The sequence below is a fragment of the Aulostomus chinensis genome, chromosome 3, assembly GCF_037954235.1.
Source record: "Aulostomus chinensis isolate RoL2024-O1b breed Wild chromosome 3, RoL_Achi_v1.0, whole genome shotgun sequence".
Taxonomy (NCBI): Eukaryota; Metazoa; Chordata; class Actinopteri; order Syngnathiformes; family Aulostomidae; genus Aulostomus; species Aulostomus chinensis.
In genome coordinates this window covers 20,552,140-20,568,514 of record NC_141322.1, presented here as the reverse complement: position 1 = coordinate 20,568,514, position 16,375 = coordinate 20,552,140, and the positions used below count along the sequence as shown (strand labels likewise).

The 16,375-nt window shown below is 40.7% G+C and overlaps 2 protein-coding genes across 2 annotated transcripts; both read right to left on the bottom strand.

The window, feature by feature from the left end:
* Window positions 1-144: 144 nt before the first annotated feature.
* Window positions 145-5,619, bottom strand: LOC147268157 (solute carrier family 2, facilitated glucose transporter member 11-like). Its single transcript, XM_086198284.1, has 12 exons — window positions 5,599-5,619; window positions 4,102-4,200; window positions 3,551-3,711; window positions 2,730-2,854; window positions 2,480-2,609; window positions 2,117-2,265; window positions 1,703-1,890; window positions 1,510-1,620; window positions 870-971; window positions 700-775; window positions 472-599; window positions 145-379 (listed from the first exon to the last, which is right to left on the bottom strand). Exons 1-12 carry the CDS (start codon window positions 5,617-5,619, stop codon window positions 206-208), a joined length of 1,464 nt encoding a protein of 487 aa, XP_086054410.1. The 3' UTR covers window positions 145-205.
* A 1,764-nt stretch (window positions 5,620-7,383) lies between these two features.
* On the bottom strand, window positions 7,384-16,352 carry slc2a11a (solute carrier family 2 member 11a). The gene is made up of 12 exons (XM_086200790.1): window positions 16,221-16,352; window positions 15,675-15,773; window positions 14,959-15,119; window positions 14,151-14,275; window positions 13,770-13,899; window positions 13,510-13,658; window positions 12,894-13,081; window positions 12,149-12,259; window positions 11,361-11,462; window positions 10,535-10,610; window positions 9,059-9,186; window positions 7,384-8,619 (listed from the first exon to the last, which is right to left on the bottom strand). Exons 1-12 carry the CDS (start codon window positions 16,242-16,244, stop codon window positions 8,407-8,409), a joined length of 1,506 nt encoding a protein of 501 aa, XP_086056916.1. The 5' UTR covers window positions 16,245-16,352; the 3' UTR covers window positions 7,384-8,406.
* Between the last annotated feature and the right edge of the window lie 23 nt (window positions 16,353-16,375).

Below are 16,375 nucleotides of genomic sequence, written 5' to 3'. Positions count from 1 at the left end.
TGAAAAGTCTGAAATCTTTGCTGTTTTTGCTCATGCAAATGGTTCTTCTCATCTTGTGATCCCATAAAAAGATGATTTTTGGTCCAGTTCATAATTTTTCAAATTCTTTCTTCCAGTCAGCATTATGTGGAAAAAGCTAATAAATACTTTGTGCGGAATGACAGACAGTAAGGGTATATATGACATTCTCTTCTTGCAACCAAAATTAAAACTTAGTTGCGAGAGCAGAATCTCTGGTTTTGAAATTGAGTTTGTTGAAATCCTCCATAATCTCAACCATTGTCTTTCCTTTGGTCTCTGGGACAAAATATAGCATAAATGCCGCACTGAGAATGGAGTAAACCACGAAAATCAGGAAGCAGAACTGCCCGAGTCCATTCTGTGTTGATAGAAGGAAAAAAAAAATCAAACGTGGTAAATAAACAGAAAAAAGATATATAGATAAGGATGTAATTAGATGTGTAATCTCACCACTATATAACTGAAAAACATGCCCACGAAGAACATGCCCAGCCAGTTGATGGTGCCACTGATCACGTAAGCCGAGGGACGCCAGGCTTGTAGGAAGAGGTCAGCAGGAAGAGCCATTGACACTCCAGCTGAAAAGATTTTTTTTTTAAATGACACAATATATCTTACTATTTAAAAAAAAAAAAAAAAAAGTAAAATAAAAACTTGTGAAGTGGGAAAGTAACTCACAAGGTCCAAGACCATAAATGCAGATCACACAAAAAATCAGGGCGATGTTCACATACGGGATCCACCAAGTCAGATCCTGCGTGGAAAGAGAATGTGAGCATTTATAATGTCTCTTTAATGAGGCAGATGAGACTCAGGAGAGGAGGAGTGCATTGTGGGAGAGTAGATACCTTGATGGACAGCGTGACAGTGAGAACACACATGGTGACGCCCATGAGTAGATAGCCGTAGCCCATTAGCTTCTTTCTGCCTGCGCGATCTATCAAGAAAGACTGAAAGGTGGCAGTGACAGAGGGATTCACTATATGTATCTTAATTCTCCACATGTAGCTCTTCTTTACAGCAGCGTCGCAAAAACAGTCATGCGATCAATATTATATTCGATTGTGTGTATCCGCTGCACACGAACACACAGAGATGGCTCATTAGCTCTGCAGTCAAATCATTGCAATAGTTGCGGGTGAATATCGAAGCAGTTCTCTGCTTCAACCTATCATGACGTAACCTTGAGAATAACTGATTTTAACAAAGGTACTTTAAATGTTGGATTATCAGGGTATATCTTAAGTCAATAAATGGTATTTTTGGAGTGTTCCAAAAAAAAAAAAAACACTAAAACAACGCAAAACCATGAACCTAAAACTGTGATACCACAGTGGATTTTAAGAAGATATCTATTATCAAATTATTAAATATTCCACTTTATACTGAATAAAAGAAAACTGAACCTTTAAGTCACATTCCCTTTGTGTCACTTCTTTCAGATATCAGCTAGACTTCCTGAGTCAAGCTCATGCTGCTGACACTCACACACAGTGATATTGTGATGAGCTCTGTGGCTCCGATACCGATGGCCAAGTAATGCATCTGGTTCTCAGGGACTCCGGACTCCCGGAAGATGTCGAAAGCGTAAAAATAGAGCTGGAAGAGAAGACGAGAGCCAGTATGAAGAGCGACTCTCAGGTTGTAATAGTTTATGTTTTGACAAAGGTCAGAAACGTACAGCATTGATACCGCAGAACTGAACTCCTGCACACGGGATGATGAGGGTCAGCAGCTGCCACCTCACACAGCGGGAGGTGAGCACGTCTTTGACAGTCTTGGCCTTCTCTCCTTGGGTGCTCTCTCTCTCTTTCTGCATGTCGTCCAGCTCCAGCTTCAAGTCATCCTCCTGCCACAGCCACTGCAGAGCTTTCAGACAGAACACACACACACACACACACACACACACACACACACACACACACACACACACACACACACACGCTGAAATGATCTGTGAACCCAACAAATCTTTATCTCCAACCTTGGCTTCTCTGCTTTCATGGTTTCATCAGAAATGTCAAACTTTCCACTGTTGCTGCAGGCTGAATGATCTTGTTCTACAAAATCAGAAAGCATCCACTTTTGTATCCACCTTTTCTGCTGCCTTCCGTGTCTCCTTTGTCAATGTAGAGGTATCGAGGCGCCTCAGGGAAGAAAAGTAGCGTCACAAACTGGAGGATGGCAGGAATTCCACTAACCGCTAAAAGAAACGGCCACATTTCATCGGTGCCCATCATTTCCCTGGATAGAGTTCAAAAACAGCATGGAAGCTGGAGTGAGATATACTGCAGATTATTTAGAACTTATTAGCTCAAAGAACTTGTACTTCTGTCGGAGAATTGCAGGAGACGATCATATCACTTCTAGAATGACGGTTAATCCAACAAGTGCTGTTTCTCTTTGTTGTAACAGGTATTACCAGACATCTTTAAAAGGAACAGCTTTTGGTTCTTACTTGATTCCAATTATCTGACCCATAACTTTTCCAAAACCGATAAAGATTGAGCTGGTGAGGGTCAGGAAACCTCTGAATTTCTTAGGAGAGCTCTCCCCCAGGTACATGAGGTGAACGCTCAGGCCGAGACCTGCGGAGATGAGGGACAGCAGACAGAATTAAAACAAGAACAAGTCATACACCGCACATCACCATCACCATCATCACCATCACCATCATCATCATCATCATCACCATCATCAGAACATACCGACATTATATCCGTAGAGAAATCTGCCCAGTAGAATCATCTCAAAAGACTTGGCCATGCGACTGAAGAGCATGAGCAGGGCGGCGACAACCGCTACGACGTTATTGAACAGAAGAGCTTTTTTCCTGAAAAATCAAGAGATTCTGTTAAAAGGTGTAAGGGAAATTCTCCTTGTAGACCGTTGAGAGTTGCTAATTCTCTGAAGAATTACAGACTCGGTGTGATGAATCAAGTCTCTTTTAATGCATGCAGCATGGAGAGAAGACTGCTGAGTGTTCTCTGCTGATCTGTACAATGACTCAACCTTTTATACCATTCAACAACAAAGGGGCAGATGATATCCACATCAAAGCAATGACGATAGGGTATAGAAAATAACACCTGTTAAATATTTGCTTCTCAACTCCCCCTTCATCCTGTTCTATTGCCCTTTTGTGCCTTGAGGTCAGGGTGACCACAGGAACTCACAAAATACTTCCTGAGACTACTACCTCAGACCTGTGACCTATCTATTAAGTCAATTCCCACAAAGGGATAAACAAGTTTTCATTAGATAAGCTCAATATTGTCTCCTGATACTGAAGTATCTACGCATCAACATATCAAATATTAGTTATTCCTAATGTTGCCCGTGTAACTCGTGTGTAACAAACAATAAACCACATGTGCTCAGTGAAGTGTTTTTTTTAATGCAATCAGGTGAAGCAATGTTGAATTTTTATGACAGTGCAAGAAATAGTGAATTCAGGAAATTTACAATTGAATTCTGGAGCCGTCACCATCTTTTATTCATAAAGTGTCGTCACGCCTCTGAGTCTCACCTGCCGTAGGTGACGGGAAGACTGCCGCTGTGAATGGCTCCGGCCCACGCCCCAAGACTCAACACGGCCACGATGAAGGACCAGATGAGCTGGCTGGTAGAATCCTCCACCTGAGTTCCGTACCGCCACATCCATGTGTAGTTCACAAAACTCTGGACATGCTGCCCGAAGGTCAGAAAGGTGAGATCTGTCATCATGTCAGGTCTTGGACTAATAATGGCATTTTGACCTCTTGTGACCTCTGAGATGACCCTGAACCAGCATAACTTGCTGTTCCTAGTACTAAGTTGCTTTTATAAGGTCTTCAGCAAGAATTACCACTTGATAAATGATGAAATACTAACGAATACAAAAAGTAAATAAATTGTGTGATTGCTTGGAATTTAGCCCCACATTCAGTCTGATCCTGACGTACGACAGAATTTTAACATTTCTAACAAAAATGACATTTGTTTTGCTTGATGGAATCATTTCAGCGCAGCTTCCTCCAAAGGAAAGGAAACAAGACTTGAGGTCCGCGTGCTTTTGCATCTAACAAACAGAAACCTTACCACAGCCGGAGAGGCGATGGCAGATACTTGAATCCCATATTGAAACGAGCCTCCGATTCCCAGCACCATGGTCAGCAGGTAAAGCCTCCAGTACTGCAGCTGCCATGTGATAAATGGACAGAAGTTGCATAAGAAGATCGAAGCGAAGTAAAATCTGGTCAACTGGACGTAAGTTTATCTTGAAGACGTTTCACCTCTCATCCGAGAGGCTTCTTCAGTTCTAGTGAAGAGTGTGGAAACTCCAGCTTATAAACCTATGTGGGAGTGGTCAGTGCTATTGTGGTGGAAACGACCCTCCCGAGACTCACCTGGCCTCCCCAAACGACAGTTGTTGTGCGGTGTCAGGGAGTTTCTGCAAAATAAAAAACGGCAAACATCTCATCATAAACATATTTGAAAGAATGTTGCGTGTGCTTGCATAACAAAAGGGTGGAGGCGTTGTGTCTAAACAAACGTATAACAAAACAGGGCACGGAGAAGAACCTGAGGTCACGGTACGACGTGGTTGTAGCATCACAAAGGTTAAACCATGTGGAGAGGCAAGGAAGTCAATTCTAATCATTAAACTTGTGTTCGAGGCCCGGATCAGTCAATCATTCCATAAGAAGTATAAGAAGGAAATAAGAACCATAAGAAGGAAACACTAAATCACTGGAGGAGAGAAGGTGCATCCTCATTTATGGAATGATTGACTGAGCCGGGCCTCGAACACAAGTTTAATGATTAGAATTGACTTCCTTGCCTCTCCACATGGTTTAACCTTTGTGATGCTACAACCACGTCGTACCGTGACCTCAGGTTCTTCTCCGTGCCCTGTTCTGTTACACGTTTGTTTAGACACAACGCCTCCACCCTTTTGTTATGCAAGCACACGCAACATTCTTTCAAATATGTTTATGATGAGATGTTTGCCGTTTTTTATTTTGCAAAAAGCGACTTAGGTTTGATTTAACTTATCACTGAATATACATGAACCACCCATGTTTCAAAATTAATATACTGCGCAATTGCCGTATATCTTTGTTATTTCATATTTTAATTTGCATTTCAATGAAATATTAGATATTAATGCCTTACCTGTTGACATACATTTCACAGTTTGTTACTTTCAAGGCTTCTTTGCTGTACCGTGACAACAAAAGAGTTCTTTTCCTGATCACTGACATCTACTTCATCTGATTAAATGTCAAATGTAGCAGTTTCTTGTACATTGCTTCTCACTGGCTTCAATAAAAAAACGATAACTGAATATTATACCATAAAGTGCCCAGCATGTTGCAGCTAAAAAAAAACTATATTTTAATTCTTTATTTAAAATTTATAATTGAGTTCTGTAGTTGTCATGGCAAATAGAGAAAACAAGCAAATAAATGGGATTTTTCTACATTTGTTTTTTTTCTCTTCCTAAATTATGACAAATAAGTTCACGTTATTTAAGAAGAAGAACAGAATTGACTTTTAAATCAATGTTGAGTTGAATAATGACTATTCACCTACCTTATCTGATAAAGCACCCATGATGTGTGCAGGCTCAGTGGATTATGGCTGCAGATGGAGCAGAGGACCAGTATATATATCTAGTTGTGTATGAATATGGATGGAGGAAGTTACACATCAACAGGCTTTAGTTGTCCATTCATGTCGTTAGCAGGGGAATCTTGTGTTTTGACGTAAATGAAAATAGATGACCAAACACTGGGCAGGACTGAACTTGGTGTACCTGGCTGAATCCTGCCAGTATATTGGGTCTACTGGTTGGATATTATTCTGGTGGGGGAGGGTTGTGTCTCAGTATTTCCTCACTACTGTTGTTAAAACCTCACACTGACAAATGCAAGAAAACAAGCAGATGGAAGGCTTATTTATCATGGCTGTATGTGTAGTTTTTGCATCATCAGAATCAGAATCAGAATCAGTTTAATTGGCCAAGTATGTTCACAACATACAGGGAATTTGACTCCGGCGGTTGGTGTCACTCATGGAATTCGCAGAATAAACATAAAAATAAACATAAATAATAGAAAGTATATACATTTATAGAAAGAAGATATGTGCAAAAATGGTGCAAAAACACAATTGGTGCAAAGTCCACAATGTAGTGCAGACTTAAGTGGGAATCCAGTTGAACATGAGTGTGTGACCGCTCAACAGTGCGGCAGGTTAACAGATCAACTGTTTCAGAGAGTAATGGCAGTGGGAAAGAAACTGTTTTTCATGTGTTGTCGGTCCCCCTGTGTAAATACAGAACGCATACAGAATGAAAAAAAACTGACCATACAACAGCTCAGTAATTCTGAATATTCTTTTCTAGGGGTCAATTTGAAGAAGGAACAGCTTAGGTTGGCCCTCTAGATAAATTTTCCTTTATTTTTTTGTAAACTCCTTGAAAAAAACTGCTGCTTATTGCAAGGAAGTGTATTTTACTGAATTGGATCAAAACCACTACACCCACCATGACCTTCTTGTAAAAAAACAACAACAACAACAATAACAACCCTGTTCCAGGGGTGTTCTCCATTCCACCCATGCATCCCTGTATTATCCCTGGAAATAATGTCTAAATCCTGTGTATCATCTAAAGCACATTTAGGACTGTTCAGCCCAAAAATCAGATATACTGTAAATGTGAGATTTCCTTTCCTCTTCCATCCCACAATCAATCATGAGCCCTTGAGTTCAAAATCAACATTCCAGGACCAAAGTAAGGACCTCCCCCAAGATCAAAGTCAGAAAATGACGAACAACAAATCAGATTGCTGCGAAGTGTGAGTTCTCCCGCCCCTGCCATCTCTCTGAGCTCCTCGCTAACCATGCCGTCTTCATCTTCATCAACAGCTCATCTGCTCTGTAGTTTTGGTTGTAATTTGCTTTGACAAGCTATAACAAGCTAAGTTGTAATTATTTTGTATATTAAAATGGTTTCGTCAGAAGTGCAGAATCGCAAGGAGTTAATGACAGTGGAAGTCTGAGAGAAAAGCATAACATTTTTTAAACATCTGTATTTTTTTTTCTGTCAATTTTCCTGTAATATTTACTCTAAAAGCAACCGGCAACGAACCTTTTGTGTCTGCGTTTCATGCTGCTGTATCAGACGGAGATCGATGAGATAATTCTCCATCGAGACAGTATCAAACACAACATGCCGTTCATTGTTTTTTGGAAACAAATTTGGATTATTTAATTCAGAAGAACTCAATTAGACCGTCCACCTGTGTTCTGTATCAAAGGCACATTATGATCATCTATAAAATAGATACATAAAAAACAACATTGTTAACCCAAGATACTTTATTAAATGATCAATGCATACATTGTTTATATCACTGTCATTAACATTCCACATAACACATGAACAATCAGAGGTATTCCACACATGTACAAACAGTAGATCACTATTAATAAGAGCATCATAACACATGTGCGTCTCTACATATTGTTTTTATTCAAAATTGTGCAAACTGACTGTATTTGTTTTTCTATATTCATATACTCTCAATGATTAGGGCCCGTATAGGATGATGTACTGTTGAAGTCATCTAACAGAAGGGCCCATGTGCAGTTTAATGTGACCTTTGACCTCCTAAAGGTTGACGTAAAGAGGGTTTAAGAAGTAAATGAGGCAACCTATTGGTTTTTAGACTCCCATTTTAAAGCCTGGAGTTTGGCATTTTGGCTGTGGCAAGCTTGACTTTTTTCAACTGGAGGTAGCCATCTTGAGTGAGGGGTTGGAGAGGAGCGACCGTATTTTTTTTAAAAATGACCATCACGCTGCACTCAAGCAGACTGGAAACTAGCGACTGAGACCATGAACTCAACAGGAAAATGTTTCACAGAGTCAGAACTTGGGTCATTACACCAACTTTTTCAGAAGTCACCCCCTGTTGGCCATTAAAAACAATGCAGGTTATTGATATTGAGAAGTTCTGGCTCATGATTCTGCTGGTAACAAAAACCAAACGTCCCATTTAAAATGAAAAAAACTAAATATTTCTAAATTCACTGGTGTTGGGATTCTTATTCTTTACCCTTGAACAGTTATTTACCGAGCTTTTGTGACAGCTTTGTCTCTTCTGCCGCTGGATATGGTTTTGAATTTTGTATGACTGGTATATGAATCAGTTCCACAATGCTTTTAAACGAGTGTACAAGCGTGGCGATGATTCCTTTAAATGGTCTTCCTCCTCAAGACTCTAGATAAAGGTTGTATCAAGTACATGCAACTTTCAGAGAAAAGAAAATGAATATTCCCTGTTCCTGTTTCCTCTACCGGCTCAAGACAAACAGACGGTCCGATATTGTTCATTTCTACAGGGCTGTGGAAGCGCACACTTCACCCAGCTGATACTGAGTTTGTGACGCACAGATTTTGTCCTGGCCTTTAAAGTTGAGCTTGTGGAATTCACTTGTGATGACCGATAATGACTTCCCTCTCGTCTCGGGCAGAAACAGGCCGACGTACAGCGCCGACACCAGGCAGACGGCTCCGAAAGGCACGAAGCAGTACTCGCTCAACTCACTCTGTAAAATAAAAGCAGCAGGAAACTGATCTGTAGTTTCAAATATGGAATGAATTTAAGGCTTTTACATCACAGGGAATTAACCAAAACTTTGAACTCTTTCTGTGAAAAAGATCATTACGGCAAGCGGTAAAACCAGTCCTGTAAAACAGTTCTCATTCTTTGTTTCCTCTGAGAGGCTGTAAAATCCCTTTGGGAAAAAAAAAAGGTTTTAAACATGTCTTAATTCCAACCGAACAGATTTTTAAAAAAAAAATCTTAAGGCTGCGTAGCACCTGTTACTCTATGTATGTGTCTAAAGAAAAGCGTTTATGTGATATTAAAAATGCAGCTCAAGTCCATTTAACATATTTCATAACAAAAGGACCAATTCTTGTCATTTGTGCATAGATGAAGATATAGGAGTGCAAACAAGTGCACGATCGAATGGACCGACTGACCACAAGAAAGGGAAAAATCATTCCAGTGATGAAAAGGTTGAGCCACATCATGGAACCAGCGATCATGTAGGCTGCAGGTCGGGCGGTTTGATTGAAAATCTCTGTGGGCAGAACTCCGGTCACTCCAGCTGAGAAAATAAATAAATCAATTGCTCAGTGTTATGATTAGAGGTACTAAACATAACTTAGGTCTTTAAATATCAAACTTTAACCCTCTCCTACGCAGCTGATAAGCTTTAAGCACAAACTGAGCCAAGTGAAATAATCAGTAAACAGGTACTCAAGTCTGCATTCATTAGGGAAAAGCCAATATCTGAGATGTGATATCATGGACAAAAGTGCATTTCAGTTTTGAAAATATACTGTAGACAAATGTACATATACAGACACACGTATGGCAACAACCACTCAATATCAAGGTCAAACTCGGCACGCACGTTACTGGACTCCAGGAAGTGCAGTGCCAAGTTAGAGGGTCTGAAGACAGTACAAGAGAGTACAAGAGAGTACAAGCATCACACAGATAAAATATTGAAAGCTTAAAGGATAAAGAAAATTGCATTATTTACAGTGGCCATAAGGACCAGAGGCACAACGTGATTGGATGACATGATGACAGCTGTGTCCATCGAGCCAAAGACCGACTCCAAGTAGGTGGTGGAGTTTTCTAAGTACAAGCTCAAGCCCCCGGGAGACGGAGAGTTTGAGGCGAGAACGCAGCGTTTGACACCAGCCTGACCAACTCCAGAGAAAGAAGGATCAAGCATGCTGGGCAAGATCGAGGGCAAACAGTGGGTTTTCATAAAAAGAACAAGATCAGGGGTTGTGGACCAGGCGACTGCAGCCACCGGCAACCAGGAGAGAGGAGGACGGAGCTGCAAGGCAATACAGAGGAACTAAATACTGGCACTGAAAAGAGATACGCCTGGGGGATGCTCTCTAGAAGATAAAGACATGTACATGAAGAACCCTCACACATCAGAAACAGGAGAGACAATCCACTAGGATGAGCAGTAGTTTGGGGGCTGCTTAACTGAGGTGGAGGAGAAGATGCTAAATGTGGACTTTCTCTGACCCCGCAATTTGACTACAAGGAGTCACGACGCAACATCAGCTGCTGCAAAGCTTTGTAACCTTTGAAGGGAGCTGCTGCGCATCATCGATAAAGTTATAGGTGTAAGAGGAGGGATACATCCTACACCTCTTTTGGAATTCATATCTAGGTCTCTAATATTGATGATGATTCATAGATAGTTAAAGTTGTGCTTAATGTTTGATTGTTGTTGACTGAGTTATCATTAATCTGCATGACGTCCAATTACTAAGATTTGGCAATTGGTTTCCAATTAAATAGACCTATCTGCAACTTCCAAGGGCTTATCCTCGAATACTGGATTTCTCCAATGTAACTTAAACCACTTTATGAATCTGTCTAATCCAAGTACACGGCAAAAGTGGGTAAAAAAAAATGCTTACCTGGTCCCATGCCGAAGCTGAGAATGTAGGTGAAGATGCAGGTCATGCTCAGGTACGGCATCCAGGATATGTAGTGCTGTTTGGAAAGTAGAATATCCACAGTTATCAACTCTAAAGCAAAGCGGAAAAAACAAATCACCGTTAAAACTTTCCGACAAATACGTCGCCCACAGACGGTTGATTAGCTTCTGTGTCGCTGGAGCTGTTTACAAACTCAAACAAAAAGCCATTTTGTAGCATCACATTGAGGTTTGGTGGATGGAAGTGAAAGAATATCACATCAAGTGGATTATCCTCAACGTCTGGGATTTGGATAAAGAGGTAGTTCAGATTCAGAAGTTTCGGGATTATTTCTTTCACTTTTCCACAGGTTCAGGTTGTAACTAATGCATGACTTAGAACAGACCCTTTTTATGTTGGCTATTTGATTTCGTTTTATCAAAGTGGTCTTTCATAAAGAACCAACTTTAATGTATCTTGAGTCTACAAGTATCTCGAAGTCCACTGGATGAATAATCTTCCCTCTGGTGTTGGTGAAGACCAAAATCTCTCACAGGTGAGGTGAGATCCGGTGTCAGCGACGCCCATGCTTCCCATGATTCATGCATTTTCATACTCAACAAACCAATGAGTGACACCTCAGACAGACCTTAGTACTTAACAAAAATAGTTGAAAAAAATGGCAAATTTAACCTCCACAAAACAGTTGACAAATTAACTCAGTGCTTACAATCGGCCATCACAGCTAATATTCAGTCCTTAATGCTGTGAGTTCATTAGCAACAGAAATAGCATTTCGTCAGAGAAAATGTGGTCGGATGAATACCTCAAATGACAGAGCAATTGTGAAGACAACCGCCCAGATGGTCATGAGGACGAAGCCTCCCATCAGCATGAACCTTCGACCCAAGCGCTCGATCAGCAGGTTCTGAAAATCAAAGGGGCTCATCGGAGGCTCTCATTTTCTTTGACAGGAAGGTACAGTCATAACATAGATTTCAACTGAATTTTATAGATTTTATGTCATTCAGAGACTCCTACTTAGTTACCTACGCCTTATAATTGCATACTGAAGTTGAATGTCTTATTCCGTTGACAGAGCTCATATTTTTCATGCTGCTTTACAAGAGGATCGCCTCATTGCAACATCAGTGAGTAGCGTTCTCTGCCATCGTGGACCGAAGATCGTACTAGATTCACGGGAAAATGTGTTGTAACTTGTCAGGGAAACTTAATGACACCACATTTTCCTCTTCTTCATCTTATCTGTCAATCCAGAGATGCCATTCTGTGCTGTTTCTATTGAAATAAACCTTCCAAAATGGTAACAGCGCTGTTCTCTAAAAAGCACCCCCTTTTAGGCTCCTGTAATACTCTTTGTGTGGGAACATCCAGGGGATTTGCTGAAAAATGTATAGTACCGAATATGTATATTGTATTGTCTTTCTAGATATGTGTGAATGTCATCTGGAGGAAAATAAAATGTAAACCCCTGTGTGTGTACAGGACATGGGGATATTTACACAGAAACAATGCAGTAAGCCCCCAAGAACTATTCCCTCAGTCCCTCTTTCCCCCTCGCCAGTTACATAACAAGTAATGACAGGTACTTACACACATTATACAGGCTGTGAATTCACATGTTCCAGTGCCGATTGTGACATACTGGAGTTTATCTTCAGATATGCCAGCCTCTTTGAATACATATGATGCATAAAAGTAAATCTGAAAGAAGAGGAAGCTGAAGTGAACATACTGCAGAACAACACGAGTTGTTACTTCAGTTGAAATTTGAGACTGATTATACTACAACATTAGTCTGCACGCGTGCGCACAGGCACAGGCAGGCACGCACACACACACACACGCACACACACTCGCACAGAGTTTTGAGGGCTTACAAGTGTTTCAGCTGCTAAGAAGCTCATTGCGCCAGCATTTCGTACATACAGTGATTGAGTTAATACCCAACCCCCTACCGAGGCTGTAGTCCACATTCCCTGAAGCTCTGGGAATTGGGCTACAAAAGTTATTAACTCTCATCTATAGAGAACAAAAAGTTACCTAATGCGTCAAGGTTTTCACAAATGCTTCCTTGTGCAGTATAGTGAGAGAGGGTGCTTCACCACAGGCATTCATTTTTAATTGACCGGCAGAAACGTAAAGACAAACAGCTGATGGAGCCTCTCAAATTTCTAATCAACCTGCCAGGTGATACTGTGACCAAAGCAACATGTGATACTGTTACTGTATGTCGGGATCAGTAACACTGATCCTCATGTGTTATGCAGCAATATTTCCAATGGAGACTCAAAAAAACGTTCAGAAAATGATCGTTCTATTGATTGTGTCCTCTTACCGAGTCATTGCCACATAGCTGCATGGCACTGCTGATGACCATGACAGTGATGAGCTGCCAGCGCACGGAGCGATCGGTGAAAAGCTCCCAGGGTCGGCTGGCCCTCATGCCTTTGGTTTCAGCCTGTTCCTGCAGGATCTCGGCGAGCTCGCTGTTCTGGACCTCACAGCCGCGCAGCCGTCTCAGAGCTGACCAGGAGAAAACCGTAGCTCAGAGAAAAGAAGGAAGTTTGACCGTAAGCTCCTAACTTATATCCTCATACAGGTATCGTATTTTGTTGTGCAGAAACCTCACCGTCATTTCTCTTTTCTTCATAAAATAAAAGACACTGTAACCCCTTTATGTTTTCATGACCGTTTAGGCTGAACAAGTGGCGACGATTTCATCTGATGTAAATAGCTCACTGATTTTTTTTCATTGAATTAACTGAAATGTTGGGTGGTGAAGCGCTTTTGGATGTACAATGTTTTTGCCGAACACTGAAAGGAATTGTACTGTGATTTATTTGTAAATTATGTGCTTTTACATGTAACATGATGCCAAAATGATACAGTTCTTCCCTTTGCAACATAGAATACATGATAACTTGAAATGTAGTAGCTTCTGCAGTACCCACCCTTCATGCAGGCCTCCTTGTCCCCTCGATCTATGAGTAAGTATCTCGGGCTTTCTGGGAACCATGGCAGGGTGAGGAGCTGAATAAAGCCAGGAATGGCATTACTGGCTAGAAGGTACTGCCAACAGGACTCACCGCCCAAAATCTCTCTATAAATAGAAGATCCACAATTTACAGCTTTAAATTTTATTGCACATATTTCTATTAGTTATTGACATATTCTTCCACTTTGATTCAACAAAGAGAGAAACTGTCCGTACCTGAGTCCGACCACTTGTCCTAGCACAACTCCAAATGCTGTGAAAACAGCCGATGACAAGGAAATAGCCCCTCTCAAGTGTTTCGGTGCGCTTTCTCCAAAATACATGGGTTGAACATTCATACTGATCCCTGCAAAACAGGCAGACACTTTTTGTGATCTGCTCTATCTTTATAATTCCTCTTCACGTTGTTCTCTCAACAATGATAAAGCGGTTATAAACCCAACTGTAATATGCTGCCCCCTATTGGTTTGAAGAATAAAACTTACACATCGTGTCTTTAAATGTCACAGTCTAATCTTCACTCTGTTGCATTATGAATGTTTAACGGTAGAGGAACAGCTAAAGGTCTGGATATGTTAATGGGTAAAAGAAACATACCTGCATTTATTCCAACTAGAACTCGTGAAATGATGATCATTTCAAAAGACCTGGCAGCTCTGCTTGTCAGAGCCAAGAGTGCACTGCTCATGAGGAAAATGTTGTTCAACAGCATACATTTTTTCCTTTGGATAGGGAAAGAAGACAAACTTCATCAACAGCAAAGAATTTTTGATGCTCAATGAAAGAAATCAGACAGAATTCTTTCCCTTTTTAAAACTGATTCTGATACCTGAGCATAAATACCTATATGAGTTTCACAATCGCGTGTATGACTTATCTTGCTTGCTATACATGTTTTTGTTTCGTTGGCGGTATTTTCAGATGCAAAATATTGCCACATTGTTGACATTTTACTAGCTTTGTCTGACAGGTTTAACATATCAATCCCTTCTTCTTTGCTGCTCTCAGAAGGAAGTAGCCTGTGGCTACACAGTTTAGGCTTCGGCTACTGTATGTAGTATTACTGTATGTAGACAACACTTGCCAGAGATGAAGGTTCCTGTGTCAGATCTAATAAATCATGTGGTACTGGATCATTGCATAAATTCACCAGGAACTATGCTGCATCTTTGAATGTTTTCTTGTAAGGAAAACCCATCATTAACGTGACTCGTGACTTTCTCTAAGGCTAGAACTCAGCCGCTGAGGCGTGTATTCTCGTGTTAGAGGAAAGAACTTTGCTTTCTGCAGTCATACACATGCAACAGGTCGATTATTCACTCTGCACATTGAAATGAAAACATTCAGCACATTAATTTCTAACCCGCTGCTTTATACATTTACATAAAGCCATGTCTTATCTTACCTCCCGAAGCGAATGGTCATCGGCCCTGCAATTAGAGCGCCTGCAAAGCCCCCCAACGAGAAGATGGAGACAATAATTGTCCAGACCAGGGTCACCTGGTAGTCCTCTAACTGGATGTCCCAGCGCTCCAGAAAGGTCTCATTGATGAAGGTTTGAATGAACTGAGAGAAAGAGAGGAAGGACACTGGAAGGCAAATATCTAACTCAGAGAAGTGAACAGACACAGACCAAAAGTTGGGGTTAAGGCTGATACTTATGACCTCATCCATGGAGTCTACGCAACTTTATTGTGTTTTACTGGTTGTGTGTGATTGTGAGGCACAATTCATGAATTCATTTCATGATTTGAAAACTTCAAATCTGTTTGCAGGATGAACTCAATCGTGTCACCACCATGTGGAATGAAATCAAGTCTTTGTGAGGTGGCAGGCTGCAGAATTGTTTGTTGGTGCACCCAGGAGAGAGCCAGCATCCAGACTTAATTATCCAGCATAATTAAACTGGATGTGGAATAGTGAGAATGATTAACAAGTAGCCTAATTCTTATTTGTGCTAAATTACACTGTGACACAACACACTGTTGGCACTGATGCCCATCACTCGCCCCAGAGCCTCATAAGGATCTCAAAGGAATACATTTACAGAACTTAAATTCAAGGATGAACATTAACTGCAGAACGTGATACAAATACAAAAGTACACAATTAGAAACTTACAGTTGTGGGTGCATTCATTATGGCGAGGTTGTAGCCATACTGAAGAGTTCCTCCAATAGCTGCAGAAGCCACCATTAACACCAGAGTCAGAGAACTGCTCTGTTAATGAAGGAAGAACATGACAGTCGCAGTTTACCACACACACAATGCACATTTAAGATCAGTTTTTCTCTAAATTATACTCTCCCTGTCTCTTTATATATATATATATATATATATATATATATATATATATATATATATATATATATATATATATATATATATATATATATATATATATAGTCAAAGTATAGAAAACAACAGTTACAGCTGCTGCAAAATGAATCAGATGCAGTCTGACCTCTCTGTGGTTCAGAATTGTTTTTACTGTTAGTCTTAAATAACGCCCCCCCCCCCCTAAAAAAAGCTGTATAAATGACACAAATCAGGATTGAGTTTTCTGAAAGAATATTTTTGCAATAATGCGACAACAAGCAAAGTAATAAAGTTACAGAAAACATTACTAACTAACAAGCAGAATTGGATCAGAATGGGATCATTTACCTTTTGTGCCACAGCGTGAGACATAGTTTAACGAGTGCGGAACGAATTATTTGATGATGAGTGGAAGAAATCCAAAAACAAACCGCACAGGTCAGCCCACCTCTCAAGCTCTCAAGATCCCGCACACAGAGCAACCCTGAGCACGCGCGCGTAGA